Below are 17,373 nucleotides of genomic sequence, written 5' to 3' on the forward strand. Positions count from 1 at the left end.
TGGTGAAGGAAACCCCCACACATTTAGGCTACCGTCTCCAAGTGTTCTCGTTTTGTCGCATTTGTCGCTTCCACACACAATTTACCCTAAAATAGGCTATCTTATTTCGTAGGTATAGGCATCGAATACACTGTTGCTATTTAGTTAGGGTGTCCACAAGGGAAGATTTGGGCTGAGACTTTCTGTTACATAGACTGTAAACCTAATTCCAAGAGTTAATATTCGGTCATTTGCAAAGTAGCACTACCGAGAGAATCGAGAGAGCACAGCTGTGACGCAGAGTCCAGAGAGGCTTGTTGATATTGGAGGTGTTTCGAGGCATGCATCTAGTTTGCGCACCTGCATTATCATGACCAACAGTATTCTATCTGAGGGTGCAGTCGACAATTTAGCTTCTAAATGCACCCTAAGAAGTTGGAGGATCCGGTCATTAATTTGAAACATCCACGAGAAATGTATTAGAAAACGCCGGGGCACCTGTATGAGCAATAATGTGATTCTTTTTTTAACGCTGGATTACAAGCTGCTGAATGGTTTGGTGGTTTTCCCTCGCTGTATACACTCATTAAGAGTGAGTGACCATCGGTTCCAATCATTTCACCAGAATCAACATTCGCCGTTCTCTGACACCCTTAATTTCGTTGTCATCCTATGACTATGAGAAACATGTCACCGAAATTATTGGTATACTTCTTACTTCTCTCAGTTTTCCATGCATGGTAAGTGACTCATTGTTGTTCAAATGATTGCCGTGGTGATGTGTTTCTTTTTCAGGATGTTGGCTGGCGTGCTATTAACTCAGTTATCTGTTGTCGAAAACTTCATGGGTGGCTCTTAAATTTAATTAATGTTCTTGTTTTGCGTTGGAAAGGACTTTTGGCTGCTCAAGTGAGATTTGATTATGTTTATTGGTTGCCCGCATGCAGCAAACAGCTAATCATATTGTTAAACTCCAGACCATCTATGTACATAACTGACCCTTACAGGCTCAGATATTGTCATTTTAGGCTGTGAACTCTATTTACCTGTAGTAGAATATTTTAGCAAACATGGGCTCAATACCACCCTTTTTGTGGGACATTATCTATTTGAGATTCTGATTAGGTATCAATTTACAAATTGTCTATTTAGGATCGAGCTAGGATTGCACCGTTAATTGTCGTAAGTCTTAATTATATCAATTTCCAATTTGTAATTAAGTGCGTCAGACATTGATGCAGGTAGACTTGGGGAACCCCAAGGCAATTTGAGGGCCATAACATCCGAGTAATAGCATTGTTTAAATCGTTTCTCGACAGAGTGATTTGAGCAGTTTGTTTCAACCACCTGCTTTTTATTTTATTTTTTATTCTCCCAGTTCACAAAGAATCGAATACGACGAAGAGTACGAGGATGTTACAGTGAAACAAATGTTGGCCCCTAAAACACATGAGACGGACGCAACGGAAATACTGAACAACTTATTGAAGGAGTATGACAAGAAGCTGCGGCCAGATATTGGAGGTAAGTCACTAAATGCATCCAGAGAAAGTGCGCCCCATTGGTGCCTGGCAGCTTTGCGCTGTCCGTGGTGCTGAAAGTAGCTGCGACTCTGTTCTACGAGGGACACGTATTCACCAGCTGTATACCTCTGTGATGCACATTATTCAATCTCCTTCACTGAGATACTGAATGAACCATTTGCATGGTACTTTTCATTCATGAGTACAGGGCATGCATGCAGTTGAGCATGGCTTATTATGCCACATTAACTGATTACACCAGCAGATTCAATTAAAACATCAGCTGAGGTAATTGTGTACACTGTGCTACCAGCATAGAACAAGCTGGTGCTGTAGTCAGAAAGCTGAGAGGACACGCTGTAGCTACTGCTGATTATCCTCCTAACATCAATTTGATTTTATTAGACTATAGCAGAGTTATAGATTATACAGTATACTTACAGTAGTCCATCATTGTAAACGTGTGTCACCCTGGGACATAGTGATTGATTAGTGATACTTGTGATTGATTAGTGATACTTGTATCCCTACATTGTTGAGACTAACTATGATAGGTAACCTATATCCCCTGCCATGAATGCTCTCTCAATAACAGAAACAGAACATTTTCCAATGTAAACTGCTGTTTGCACCAACCATCAAACTGATTAAGCACAATTACCTACGCCACGGCTCACATTTATACAGCATAGTCTTCATTCAGAGCACAGTGTATGGCTGCATTCATTTGACCTTTGCAGTAAAACCATCAAGCAAGCAAACAAACAAGCAGAACAAAAGGCATACTGTCAGAACACTATGAGAGTATACCACCATGACAAATTATGAATCTGTCAACACCATGTTACCTGGGGTCCTTGAGGGTGTAGTTTAATTTGACTAATATTTCATTATCACAGCAAGTCTCCATGTCTCTATGTCTACCATGGAGCATTGAGATTTATCAAAAATGTTAAAGTCCTTTAAAGTCCACTACTGTACTTTGTATTCTCAGTGGGATGGTCTGCCCTGTCCACCCGCATACTCAACCATTGGCATATCTTTATTTATAAGGCTATCCTTGGACTGCTGCCATTCTGCCAACTTACCTACAGATGTAACATGTACATTCTCCAAAAAAGTATGGGCAGTTATGGTCTTCGTTCCCAGGGCTTATTTTTAACTGTCCCTCGGGTGGGTCTGTACTGAACTGGGAAAAAGGGCGTTCAGGTATGCAGCTCCCTCCACCTGGAATCAGCTACAAAACCACCTGCATTTGCATGAGCTGGTCTCACTGGTTGCTTTTAAAACATTTCTAAGTGATATGGAATCCAGCACATCTGGCTGCAGATGTTTTGAATTATTATGAATGGCTCTGTGAATTGTCCTTGTTTTTTGTTTTAATTGCTATATGTTTGTTTTTTTAAATAGTTTTTGTCTGTAAACTTGAAATTGTAACTGTGCTGCTGCCTATCTTGGCCAGGACGCTCTTGCAAAAGAGATTTTTAATCTCAATGACACTTTTCTGGTTAAATAAAGGTTAAATAAATAACATTTCAATTAAATAGAGAACAGAACATATAAGAATGACTATTGGGATCATAGGTTTCACTCTCTCCTCTGTTATCTCCCCGTCTACAGACAGTTGTGGAATTCTGGACTAAATCATGTCTAACAACAAATATCTCTGAGATCACATGGGGCCCCTGGGGTCCCAGGCCATGTGGCCCTATTGGCCACAGTCACACAGCATCCGTTTTGCTCTCACGTCATGCACGGGTTCGGTTCCTTTCCATCCTGTTCCCACCAGGACGCAGTGCATATCAATTTGGGGAGTCCTTGACATTAACAAGTCTGCTCCGGAAAGTACCCAGTGTGTACACTGTTGGTTATATGTTTCTAACGTGTAAATAATAATAATAATATATTTGATTTGCATAGGCGCTTTATAATTGTGGAACAAGTCTCAAAGAGTTACAGTGTAAAATAACATAAAAGCTAGCAAGAGAGTAAAAAGATATCTATAAAATAAGCAAGACTAAATCTATAGTAAGGAGTAAAAAGAATAAAATAAGAAGGGCTAAAACTAGTAAAATAACATAAAATGTGTGGAGCTAAAACTAGATACAAATCAATAAAAGGCTCTATTAAAAACATGTGTTTTGAGGCCCTTTTTAAAAGCATCCACAGTCTGTGGTGCTCTCAGGTGGTCAGGGAGAGCATTCCACAGACTGGGAGTGGATGAGCAGAAAGCCTGATCTCCCATGGTGCAGAGTTTGGTCCTTGGGCGCTGGAGGAAGTTTGCCTGGCCGGAGCGGAGATGTCGTGAGGAGGAGTGAGGGGTGATGAGTTCTTTAAGGTAGAGGGGGGGGGGGGGGGGAAGCAGGGAGCCAGTGAAGGGACTTAAGATAAGATAAAATAAGATTATCCTTTATTAATCCCCTTTGGGAAATCCAGGTGTCAAAGCAGCATGGGGAGGGGATACAGGGGGGAGGGGGATACAGAGCTTCACAGTCGTATACGCTATAGATACAATATAAAATATAAATACAAATACAAGATAGTCCAGTGAGTGCATGTGGATATGAGTCCAGTATCTACCCCTCTAGTTCTCACATCCAGAGTTCTGACAATGATAGTTCTCCTGCATGGCAGCAGAGCCGGCCGTCCGAACCCTTGGTTGTAGAGCCTGATGGCTGCCGGACTGGCCCAGGCGGTTTGTGGTGTGTCGGGGGGGGGTTCTTCATTCTGGCTAGCTCCTCATAGAGGGGGTGGGAGGGGTTCTCCAGGATGGCTTCTAGATGTTTCCTCCTCTCAGCCACCACCTCTAGATTATCCAGCTCACCACCCACTACGGAGCTAGCCTTTTTCACCAGCTTGTCCAGCTTGCTGGAGTCCCTCGAGCTGAGGTTGCCCCCCCCCCAGCACACCACAGCAAAAAAGAGGACGCTTGCTACAACCGACTGGTAGAAAGATAGCAGCAGTCGGTTGCACATGTTGAACGACCTGAGTCTCCTCAGGAAGAACAGCCTGCTCTGTCCCTTCCTGTAGAAGGCCTCAGAGTAGAGGGCTGCACTCCTCCGATGAGGAGTGCATTGCAATAATCCAGCCTGGAGGAGACAAAGACATGGATGAGCTTTTCGGCGTCAGACAGAGTGAGTGTGGGGTGAAGTTTGGCAATGTTCCTCGGGTGGTAAAAGGAGTTTTTGTACAGAAATGTTATGTGAGCCTCAAAGGTCAAGTGAGGGTCCATTTTAACCCCTACAGTAGGTTGGTGACTGTTGGTGAGAGGGTGATGTCCTGGCTGGAAAAGGTGATGGTGGATGAGCGGACCTGCTGTGGGGTGCCAACGAGAATGGCTTCAGTTTTGGAGCTATTTAACTGTAGGAAGTTGTGCTTCATCCACGCCTTAGTCTCCTCCAGGCAGGTGGTCAGAGTGGATGATGGCAGGACTGGGTAGGGTTTATTTTGAGGTAGAGAGGTGTCATCAGCGTAGCAGTGGAATGATATTCCATGCCGGCTGATGACAGAGCCAAGGGGGAGCATGTAGAGAGTGAACAGGGTGGGGCTGAGGACTGATCCTGAAACTAGGGTTAACCTTCTGTAGGGTGGTAGTGAAAGTGTTAACCCTTTGTAGTGTGGTAGTGAAAGGGTTAACATTCTGTGTGTGGTAGTGAACAGGTTAACCCTTTGTAGTGTGTAGGGAACGGGTTAACCCTTTGTAGTGTGGTAGTGAAAGGGTTAGTGTGTAGGGAAAGGGTTAACCTTCTGTAGTGTGGTAGTGAAATGGTTAACCGTCTGTAGTGTTGTAGTGAACAGGTTAACCCTTTGTAGTGTGGTAGTGAAAGGGTTAACCCTTTGTAGTGTGGTAGTGAAAGGGTTAATGTCAGTGGCCTCTGTGAAAAAGGTATTGATGATTAGTCACAGCCGGTAGTTTGTGCAGCTGTAGAAACAGTATGTGTTCAGTTCAAGAACTGAAGGTTCAGTTCAAGTACCTTTTTTGTCAAGGGCAACGGCAGGGAACCTAGCATGCATGTTATTGGAACCCAGGCTCGTCTTGGGTTACAGGAGATCACCTCTCACCATGCCGTACTGTATGCCCAAATGGAGTGAAATTCCTTTCAGCCATATTTTCAAATACAGTACTTTTCAATACTGTCAAATCTGTCACCATTTTGTGTCAAACTAGCATTATCCTTGTGCTTAATACTCCAGCAACCAGGTGTGGCCTCCGTTACCAGGCTGCAGCTCTAGTGAAACAGATGGCCAATAAAGTTGTTAAAAGCATCATTCTCTCCCGTCTGCAGTATGAGATTTCTTCCAAATATCACAGCGTCTTCAGTCTGTGCAATTGTGCACAGTTAGACTTCTTTCTGGTCAATAAGCTCCTTATCGTGGTGGTACACGAGAACGGCAGCCTTAAGCACAATCGCAGGACCAGGCAGATGGAATGGGCGGCACGGTGGCGCAGTGGTTAGCACTGTTTTGCCTCACAGCAAGAAGGTCCTGGGTTCAAACCCCAGCAGGGGGCCTTTCTGTGTGCAGTTTGCATGTTCTCCCTGCGTTTTGCGTGGGTTTCCTCTGGCTACTCCGATTTCCTCCCAAACAAAAAGACATGTACGCTAGGTTTCCTGCTGTTGCCCTTGTACTGGCAATACAACTGGAGCTTGTCCCCGGGCTCCACACTGTGTGGCTGCCCACTGCTCCTAATAGGTAGGACGGGTCAAAATCAGAGGACGAATTTCCCCAAGGGGATTAATAAAGGTTTAACTTAACTTAACACAAGGTCATCTACTGTAACACAGGGCACACTGGCACACATGGACATGGGTAGTGTTACAAAACTAACCACAACATATACAGACAATTCACCAACATGAATCACTCACAAACAATAGCCCCCAAACCCTGTCCTAATCGAAGCTACAAATAATCGTTAACTCAACTGAACACGTTATGATTACTTTCTCATTAGTTGTTCTACACATTTAGTTGTCATTGCAACAATTGGATTAGAATAGTTGTGGATAATACTCTAATGTGGAAAGAGCCATCTCTTTCGCACAGAATGTTCTACCTGGCACTATGGATAACATCTATCATGTCACGGTATATTTGGAGCACAGTGTGTGGGTTCTACGCCTCATCTTAACATCTATCATAGACGTAGCTTACCAGTATTTATTGTTAAACAGGCAGCTTGCCGCTGTGTGCCAGGTGTTCAGGCTCCGGCAAGTGCTTGGTCCAGATGTGAGGTTTGTTCTGCTGTTCTGGAATCAGTTGTGCAGCTTCTTATCCTGAAGTTAATACTGTGTGACAAGTAGGCTTCTATTGACATAACAAAGGTGTTTTATCTTTTTAATTATGTTTTTGGTAGATTTTTATTTGTTTGTTCTACCGGGCAGTCCGGTAGAGAGAGAGAGAGAGAGAGAGAGGAAGAAAGAACGGGAGACAGAGCGGGGTGTAAGATCCTGATCAAACTGGCCAGTATCACGTCTTCGTCTGTTTGGCCCTCCATCCAATTCCTCTGCGTTGTGTCATTTTAATGGTCCTGACGTCTCAGATACTGGCAGATAAGATCCTTATCTCCCCCGTTAGTGCAATCCGTAAACCATAATAATTCTCCACTTCCGTAAGAATTCGACACTCCGACACCGTGAGATACCTTATGAGGAAAAGCGTTGTTTTATTGCTATAAACAGAACCTCATAATCAGATGTTATCAGATGTTATCAAATTGTATCGTCCTTGGAGAGTCTATTCTAATGATCTTTCGGTGTGTTCGTCTATCGCCCTGTTGTTATTCAGTCCAATAGTGGTCAGGCCTGTTCGTTAGCCGAGACCATCCTCGTGGTAGCCGAAGCTACTGGTGATGTGGCATTCTCCCCCCCCCCCCCCCCCCCTCTCTCTCAATGAGAGGAGAGAGTGTCTGTGTGATCTCAGTCCTCCTCGCTCTTGGTCAGATTCTAGTCTGCCTTACACCCGTAAACACCGTTCGACTCATAGATGTTCGTCGTCGCAACGACGGCCCCGCCTTCTGGTTGTCATGCGACGTGTTGTCATGACAACTGCATAACCTTTAACACTAATAAACTCACGTTTCATTAAGATGAACCTCTCTCCCTCCTGCCCTGGGAGACAGTACACTCTAATCTCAGATGTTCTTCCAAGGAATTCATAACAAAACCCTCGCTGACGCGGCCTGTGCCTGTGAAACCACTGGTTCCACCACCGTCAATATCACCGTCTTCCATGCACATTTCAATCACCGTTTTAGCTGTGGTCACCTCCCCCCAATCTATACATCACATACATTGAAAAAGCACCCCAAATCTCTCATTCCCCCCTTTGATTCTCAATCAACTTTCAGAATCAACAGACTACTTGGTTTTTCAATCAATTATACACAAAAATAGACTCATAACAATGAGGGCCCCGCCGTCTGCTGTTTTCCTTTTGTTTTCCATTACCCGCATCACACCCAAACCAGAAAGGATAAACAACGGTCATGGAGGAGAGAGAGAGAGAGAGAGAGAGAGAGACAGAGGAAAACACAGATTGCAACTTTTCAAACGACACACCTAAACCCTTCGGCCCCCCTATTAGGTACCCCACGTCCAAATCACAGCGCTCCCTTCCCTCTTACAGTACACCTCCCATCTTGGGCCGGTCCCGTCTTCTAGGGCAAGGGCCCCTTTCAGTGACGGCTCCTTTCCTGAGCTGGTCCCCCCCCCTCCAGGGCGCGGTCCCCTAGGCAAAAATGTCCCCCCTGGTCTGCTACTGCTCAGTGTCTCTGGCTGTCCTCTCCACATCTGCTCCTCCACCGCCGCCGTCTCCTCTCTCTCGTCGTGGATGATCTGTGTACCAGGCGGTGCCTGGCCCCTGCGGCTTCCTCCTCCTCCAGTCAATTTGTCTCCTGGTCGTCTCCACCGCTGTTGAAAGCAGAAACACAACACCGGCAGTCGTCTGTACATTCGACTTCCCTTGTTTTGCTATTAGTCTACCACCTTCTCCACACCTATTATCTATCTTACAGGGCGGTTCCCTGTTTGTTGTCTTCCGGTGTGACACTTGCAGTTTCCGATACCCACTCCGCGCAACTCTTCATCCCAGTTTGACCCCCAGCGCGCGCCAGTTCTTCTGGTGACGTGTCTTCTGAAGACCCTGCCTATCTATTAGGTGTGAGAAGGCCCCACTGGAATTTCAAACTCCCTCTTTATTCCATAATTAACCCATTCAAATAACTGCACCATCTTTCTGTGCAATTCTTATTTAATCCATTGTATAATTAAACTCTATATCTAATATTATTATTATAATAATAATCCACTCTCTGTGCTAAATATTCCCCTATGGGTAATGAAAACTCCCCAGCACTACCCCCCCTCCGCCACTAGGTGGCGACCTACTCCTCCTCGATGGTGTTTTAGTTGACGTGTCACTTCCTGGTTCTTTATCTGTTGTTATCTCCTCGTGGCTCCTTTTTGCGGCCATCTTGTCTCGCTCCTAATGGCTACTCAAACAAACAAATGCTGCCCTCCTTTTTCAAGGCCTAACAACAAAACAAACTGTTTCTTAGAGTCTCGTCGGCCAAACAGGTCATAATGATGTCTGCAGGTCACATGACAATAGATGATCTACTAACATGCAAGTACTGAACAGGTCAAAAATAGACTGAATGCCAAATGATGGTAGGTCTGAAAAACGTAGGTAGATTCTCCCGACTCACAGTCCCGCGTTCCCGCCTCTTGCGAGGAAAACAACCCTTATATTACAGACCAACAAATGGAATTAACCCCTTAGAACACTGCCTTCCTTCACCGGCCCGTTTGTTTTTCATTCCCTGTAGATAAAACCCATCTTGGTTTTTCAAAACACCATGGCTCTCTGCTCATATTATTACAGCTGGCTTCTCTGTCGCTACTTATTTACGGATGCACTATCTGTTCGTTTTTATTTGGCTTAAAAGATCAAAACAACCGTGTGTGCACAGTGAACTCACATCTTTCTCCTAAGCGCTGTTTCTCCTACAGCGCTGGTCCGCCTCATGACCGCTCGACTCGACGCTCTCTCCCAGGGCTGGCCGGCCTTGCTTCGATCATGATTCTCCCACACATTGATGACTGTTGTCCACTGTCGCCCCATTATTGAAAAAGTCTTTATCCGTTGTTCTTATCTCTTGCAAATCCGGCTGTCATCAACAACCAACTGTTCCCGTTGTTTTAATCTCTTGCAAATCCGGCTGTCATCGGCACCAACTGTAAGATTCTGATCAAACTGGCCAGTATCACGTCTTCGTCTGTTTGGCTCTCCATCCAATTCCTCTGCGTTGTGTCATTTTAATGGTCCTGACGTCTCCGATACCGGTTGATAAGATCCTTATCTCCCCCGTTAGTGCAATCCGTAAACCATAATAATTCTCCACTTCCGTAAGAATTCAACACTCCGACACCGTGAGATACCTTATGAGGAAAAGCGTTGTTTTATTGCTATAAACAGAACCTCATAATCAGATGTTATCAGATGTTATCAAATTGTATCGTCCTTGGAGAGTCTATTCTAATGATCTTTCGGTGTGTTCGTCTATCGTCCTGTTGTTATTCAGTCCAATAGTGGTCAGGCCTGTTCGTTAGCCGAGACCATCCTCGTGGTAGCCGAAGCTACTGGTGATGTGGCATTCTCCCCCCCCCCCCCCCCTCTCTCTCAATGAGAGGAGAGAGTGTCTGTGTGATCTCAGTCCTCCTCGCTCTTGGTCAGATTCTAGTCTGCCTTACACCCGGAAACACCGTTCGACTCATAGATGTTCGTCGTCGCAACGACGGCCCCGCCTTCTGGTTGTCATGCGACGTGTTGTCATGACAACTGCATAACCTTTAACACTAATAAACTCACGTTTCATTAAGATGAACCTCTCTCCCTCCTGCCCTGGGAGACAGTACACTCTAATCTCAGATGTTCTTCCAAGGAATTCATAACAAAACCCTCGCTGACGCGGCCTGTGCCTGTGAAACCACTGGTTCCACCACCGTCAATATCACCGTCTTCCATGCACATTTCAATCACCGTTTTAGCTGTGGTCACCTCCCCCCAATCTATACATCACATACATTGAAAAAGCACCCCAAATCTCTCAGGGGGGAAGACATTCGGCAAAGGACGGCGGGTCCGGGAATCGAACCCGGGTCGGCCACTTCGCGACGCAGCGCGTTACATGGGTCGCCACTTGGGTGCCCAACAAAGGTGGTTTTAAAAGCCAAACATCTGTGTTTATTTCCAGTCGCACTAAACAATAAATCTGTAGAGATATACGGAAGTATTGGTTATGAATTGTACTGTACATACATGCATGCTTGTGGTTGTCCATCAAAGTCCAACGATGACGTCCACTTCTAACGATGAGTCCTTTGATGGCTGTATAGTCCTATCCTGCATCCACAAGTCCTATTGCAGGTAGGACATGTAAAGGTTGTGGTAGTGGTAACAGGAGCTGAAGGTGTATTCCTCCTGAGTCTCCTCTCCTGTCTCCTGGCCGTCCTTTCCTCCTCCATCATACGGGTCCCATCCAGGTACCGCCGACGCCAGGTGTTACGGTCAGCAGCAGCATCCTCCAGGGCCTCAGGTCCGATTCTGCACTTCCTTAATGTGGTCTTCAGCTGGTCTTTATAACGCTTCTTCTGCCCTCCAGCAGAGCATCGACCATGATGTAGTTGGCCATATAGCACTTTGCCAGGCAGCCGGTTTGAGGACATCCTTACTACATGGCCCAACCATCGTAGATGGTGCTCTGGGTGATGGTTGCCTCAATACTCCTACAGTTGGTCTTTGAGAGTACTTCAGTATGAGGCACGCGATCATGCCAGGTAATTCCCAGGATGCGCTGAAGGCAGCGTATGTGGAATTGCTCTAGGGCCCTGATGTGGCAGCTGTAAGTTACCCAGGATTCACAACTGTAGAGGAGGGTAGTGATTAGGGCTGCAACGATTAGTCGACATAATCGACGACGTCGATTATAAAAAATCGTCGACGAGAAATTGTTGCGTCGATTAGTCATTAAAAAAAAAAAAAACTTTATTTAATTTTATTTTATTTTTTTATTTTTTTTTTGCACTACCTATCTTTGTGAGAGTGGCTTCTCAGGGTTCCAGACAACATCATAACATGATGATCCCATAGCAAATTTTGGACATTGAAAACATTGTTCCCCTGCAGGAGATGATGATCAGACTAGACACACAATACATTACACACGCACTCCTCTCACTCACACACAGCGATCAGAGTAAGACACACGCATACACACTCCTCTCACTCACACACAGCGATCAGAGTAAGACACACACACATACACACTCCTCTCACTCACACACAGCGATCAGAGTAAGACACACACACATTCACACTCCTCTCTCTCACACACAGCGATCAGAGTAAGACACACACACATTCACACTCCTCTCACTCACACACAGCGATCAGAGTAAGACACACACACATACACAAATTACACAGTACACACCTCTCACTCACACAGCGATCAGAGTAAGACACACACACAAATTACACAGTACACACACTCCTCTCACTCACACAGCGATCAGAGTAAGACACACACACATACACACACACACGGACTCCTCTCACACACAGCAAACAAAAGTTATTTAAAGTACACTTCCACTTTAATTTGTATTATTTAATTTATTTATCTTGTTATGAGTGATTGCTGTATTGTTCTTCAAATACATTTTCATTTAAAGTGGCTTAAAGATCCAAATTCAAATGTTTCATGAGTGATTATTTTAATTTGCTATGGGATCATCATGTTATGATGTTGTTGTTTGGTCCTGACAAGAGTCTCAAAGTCTGGGGTGATGGTAGACAAGCAACTCTGAGGTCATGCTCAATGTCCAATCTGTTCCTCTGCTCTGTCTTCAGCTGGACCAGAGCTGAGAAGCCACTTTCACAAAGATAGGTAATTTAAAAAAAAAATATATATATATATATTTTTTTGTTGTTGTTTACATTGGTTTTCGATTAGTCGACTAATCGAAAAAATAATCGGCAGATTAGTCGACTACCAAATTAGTCATTAGTTGCAGCCCTAGTAGTGATGCAGACGGCTTGATAGACATATCTTTGTGCGAAAATTAAGATTTTTGTTCTGAAAGACCTGATGCCGGAGGCAGCTGATGCCTGCTTGATCATGTTCTGGACCTCACTGTCTATGCTGTTGTCTTCAGAGAGAATGCTCCCCAGGTATTTGAATGATGGAACAACAGACAGTTGTTCACCAGAAACAGTGAAGATTGATTGATTGATTGATTGATTGATTGAAAACTTTATTAACAGATTGCAGAATGGGTACAATACAGTACGGCTCAATACAAAACAACTGCTAAGAGGATGCAGACCAGAAAAAGTAATTCGTCTTGTTTACATCAGGGTCCCCCATTTTCAATTAATCAGGACATTTATGACATACAAGACATACAGATATACAAAAAATGTACGCCCGCTTGCCTCAACGACTACCGCCCTGTAGCCCTCACCTACATAGCCATGAAGTGCTTTGAGAAGCTAGTGAAGGGCTACATCTGTTCCTCCCTCCCCATCAACCTGGACCCCCTGCAATTTGGATACCGCCCTAACAGATGCACGGAGGATGCCATAGCCCATGTGCTGCACACAGCAGCATCACACCTGGACAAGAGGCAGGGGAACTATGTGAGAATGCTATTCATCGACTACAGCTCAGCATTCAATACCATAGTCTCCTCCAAACTCATAGCCAAGCTCAGGGACCTGGGCTTGAACTATGACCTCTGCCAGTGGGTCTTGGACTTCCTGACGGGCAGACCCCAGGTGGTAAGAGCAGGCAACTGCACCTCCTCATCCATCACGCTCAACATAGAGGCCCCCCAGGGCTGTGTTCTGAGCCCCCTCCTCTACTCCCTGTACACACATGACTGCGTGGCACAGCGGAACAACAACACAATCATCAAATTTGCTGATGACACAGTAGTGGTGGGCCTGATCTCTGCCAATGACGAGAGGGCCTACCTGGAAGAGGTAGAGAATCTGTCACAGTGGTGTCAGGAGAACTGCCTCTCCCTGAACGTCAGCAAAACAAAAGAGATGATTGTGGACTTCAGGAGGTCGGGGGTCAAGGACTACAGCCCCCTCAGCATCGACGGGGCACCGGTTGAGAGAGTGAACAGTTTCAAGTACCTCGGAGCCCACATATCCGAGGACTTGACATGGACCACACACATTGACAGTGTTGTGAAGAAGGCACGACAACGCCTCTACTTCCTCAGGCGCCTAAGGAAGTTCCAAGTCAGTCAGAAGATCCTTAGGAACTTCTACTCATGTACAATCGAGAGCATCCTGACTGGCAACATCACCTCCTGGTTTGGGAATAGCACTGCACAAGACCGTAGCAGACTACAAAGAGTGACACGTTCAGCCGAACGCACAATTGGAGGGGGGCTTCCCACCCTCCAGAACATTTACAACAAGCAGTGCAGGGGGAAGGCTAAGAGAATCATCAAGGACTCCAGCCACCCGAACAACTGCCTCTTTGAACTGCTGCGGTCAGGCAAGCGATACCGGAGTCTTAAGGCGAGCACAGAAAGACTCGGAAGAAGCTTCTATCCCCAGGCCATCAGGATGCTCAACGAACAATAAACACTATGCAACAACCATCAAATGCACACAGCACACACATCCACACGCACACACTCACTTTAAACAAACAACTCACTGCAGCACCCACTTTACATACTTTAGAACACCTAAACACACTTTACACTTTATATTTATTGGTAAAGGATTTGCACTACAACTCGTACACCTTACTGTAAATTGTACCTAAATTGTACCTCATCCCATTTCTGCTCTGCACTATATAGTATTGTATATTAGTACATTGCATAGTATATTGTATATTGTATGGTAACTCAATTACTTCTATTCTGCATCGAACATTGTACATATGTCTATACTGAACACTGTGACCTATTTTTACTTCTATTTTACATGCTATACTATTTTATTTCATACTTATCTTGTCTAACACAGTCTCTGGAGCGAAACAGTAAGAAGAATTTTGTATAAAAGTATTCTGTACTTCTGTATGACAACTATTAAAGAAACTTGAACTTGACAGAACTATGTAGTAAAAAGTGATAATAAAAAATATATACATCCGAAGGGAAAGAAACTGTACATTGGTGGGGGGGATTTGGACATTTACAAGGGCCAGTTTCTAATTGCAGTCACCCGTAGGTGCTCTTTGAGAGCGGTTTTGAAGGAGGGTAGGGATTCACATTCCTTCACGGTTGTGGGTAGGGCGTTCCACATTATTGTGGCATAATTGCTAACCGTGTTTAGTCCCTTGTTTGCACCAAATCTGGGTTGAACATGATTTGTGGAACTCCCTCTGGTGTTGTGGTCATGTGGAATTCACTGACCTTTGGGAAGTATTTCGACAGATACATGAGTATCCCAGTGGTGTAGTGTATCTTGTAGACCAGGCCCATTGCAAGTTGCTGAACTCTGTCGTCTACTCTAAGCCATCCTAGGTTGTCAAAATGTGGAGGGGTATGGTGGGTTTTATGAGTAAGGCCCAGCAGTAGTCTGACCAGTTTGTTTTGTGATGTTTGTAATCTTGTTTTTAGGGCCTTTGAGGTGATTTGGTACCATGAGGTGCAAGCATAGTCGTAGTACCCTTGAATGAGTGCTCCTGTTAGAGTCTTCAAGGTATTCTTGTTTACCAGAGAGGTGGTATAGATGGGATGTTGGTACTCCATTGGCAAACTACCTCTGTTTTGATTATGTTAACGGTCAGTCCCATCCTGCTCTACACTCTCACCGCAGCATTAAGAACAGACTTGAGGTACATGCATACAGTGTATACACAGACACAGAGACAGACACACACACACACACACACACACACACACACACACTGTTTGATCAAGTCTTGATGGTGGCTTGTTTTGAATCTTGAGGCAGTGGTGACATCAGCATGTCTATTAAACATGACTACATCATCTGTTACCATAGTTACCGGCCCAGGGGAAGCGTTCAGCTCTTGCCCTGGCAGGAAGGTGGTAAGAGGTCAAAACACACTATTAGTACATGGATTCAGCCAGGAGCTGATTGCCATGCAGTCATGCACGCACGCACGCACACTGTAAGGGACCAAACAGCCAGACGAGGACACAGTGGTTTTGGCAAAAAATAAGGGTTTTATTTTACCCATTTCAAAAACATAATTTAAATATAACATAAATGGTCCAAATAATATAGCAGGACAAAAACAGACCTGAACAGAACAGAAGTGTGAGGATTGGTGCATTCCCCGCCACACGCTTCTTGGGGTGCTGTGATGATTGGTCCGTTGCCTAACGCACACTTCTAGGTCAAGTATCAATTACCATCACGCACCTGATGTGTGTTCTAATCAGCACCCCAGAGGGCTTTATATACCTGGACCTTCCTTCTATCGTTGTCGGGTCGTTCTGGAATACAACTGCATTTGCCTGCTTTTCCCCGTTGCTGTTCCTGGTCTACTTTCTCTCCAGGACCTTTCTGTGGAGAACCGCTGTGGAGAACCTTGTTCCCCGTTTGGAGCTGCGCCTCGTTTTGCCCATTTTACGCGTTGCGCTTGGGTGAGTGGAACCAAACCCCTCTGGATTATTCTGATTGTGTGTCTTAGAAGAGACACCGAAGACTTCGTTTTGTTGCACTAACTCGGCTAAATTGTGTGTTGTGGGGAACACTGAGGACTGTCACTGTCAATTGGTTCTGGACCCAGCTAGGGAGGAGGGAACCACACTGCACTGTGTTTCGTTGGACTGTTTCTGATATCTCTCTCTCTCTCTCCGTTTTCCACCTTGAGTGAAAGCTGGGAGTATCTGCAGAGCCGCTACAACGTCACATGCCAATTCCCCACCACTATCTGCTGGGAGTATCTGCAGAGCCGCTACAACGTCACATGCCAATTCCCCACCACTATCACCAGGAGGATTCTGCAGAGCGGCAGATGACTCTGCCGAAGGCAGTCTCCCCGTTTGTTTGATTATTGTACTTTATCCTTCTTTTGACTCTGTGAATAAATACGCCCTAGCATTTGGCTAACTCTGAACTTCCTGTCTGTGCCGTTGCGTTTGAGGTCGGTTACAAACCATAACATTACGACCCGACCATGACGACCTCAGCCGACACAGACAGGGTCAGGGCAGCGTTGGCGGTCCAGATCGAGTTGGGCAACGACCACACCCAACAGTTGGGTGCGGCTGCGGCTGCTTTACAGGACCTCCGGGCCGAGGTCCAGCTTATTCTGGATGCCATTGACACTCTGGCCACCCAGCAGACTACCCAGGGGTATCAGCAGGCTGTTGTTCTGCACCAGCTTCAGGCTCTCAGTACAGCATTAAACACTCTGCTTTTAACCCCACCTGTCCCAGGAGTCTCAGCCAGCTCACCACCCGCGGCAGACCTCGCACCTCGGGAGCCCCGTCTCTCCGAACCACGTCTGTTCGATGGTAACTTCGAGGATTGTGCCACATTAATCATGCAGTGTGAGTTGGTCTTCCTTCATCAACCCAGCCGTTTTTCGTCAGAGGGATCCCGAGTAGCCTACATGACTAACCTGCTCACGGGCCGAGCAGCACAGTGGGTTACTGCCTCCTGGGCAATGGGGGCTGATTTCTGTTTTTCCTACCCAGACTTCGTGGTAGATCTCCGCAGGGTTTTCCACCACCCAGCCCGTGGCCAGGACCCAGGAGCTCAGTTGGGCACCTTCCGGCAGGACAGTGGCAGTGTCAGAGACTACGCGCTGGAGTTCAGACTGGCCGCAACGGAGAGCGGTTGGAACGATCAAGCG

At 45.6% G+C, this 17,373-nt stretch overlaps 1 protein-coding gene across 1 annotated transcript in view; it reads left to right on the plus strand.

The window, feature by feature from the left end:
• Positions 1 to 666: 666 nt before the first annotated feature.
• gabrg3 (gamma-aminobutyric acid type A receptor subunit gamma3) overlaps positions 667 to 17,373 on the plus strand; it is a gene marked incomplete at both ends in the record, with an annotated part of 449,762 nt that continues 433,055 nt past the window's right edge. Inside the window, 2 exons of the mRNA XM_084337932.1 lie at positions 667 to 719; positions 1,358 to 1,503. Coding sequence (XP_084194058.1) covers positions 667 to 719; positions 1,358 to 1,503 — 199 coding nt within the window. The remainder of the gene's footprint in view (positions 720 to 1,357; positions 1,504 to 17,373) is intronic.

This window comes from Notolepis coatsorum (genome assembly GCF_963971535.1).
Source record: "Notolepis coatsorum genome assembly, chromosome: 2".
Taxonomy (NCBI): domain Eukaryota; kingdom Metazoa; phylum Chordata; class Actinopteri; order Aulopiformes; family Paralepididae; genus Notolepis; species Notolepis coatsorum.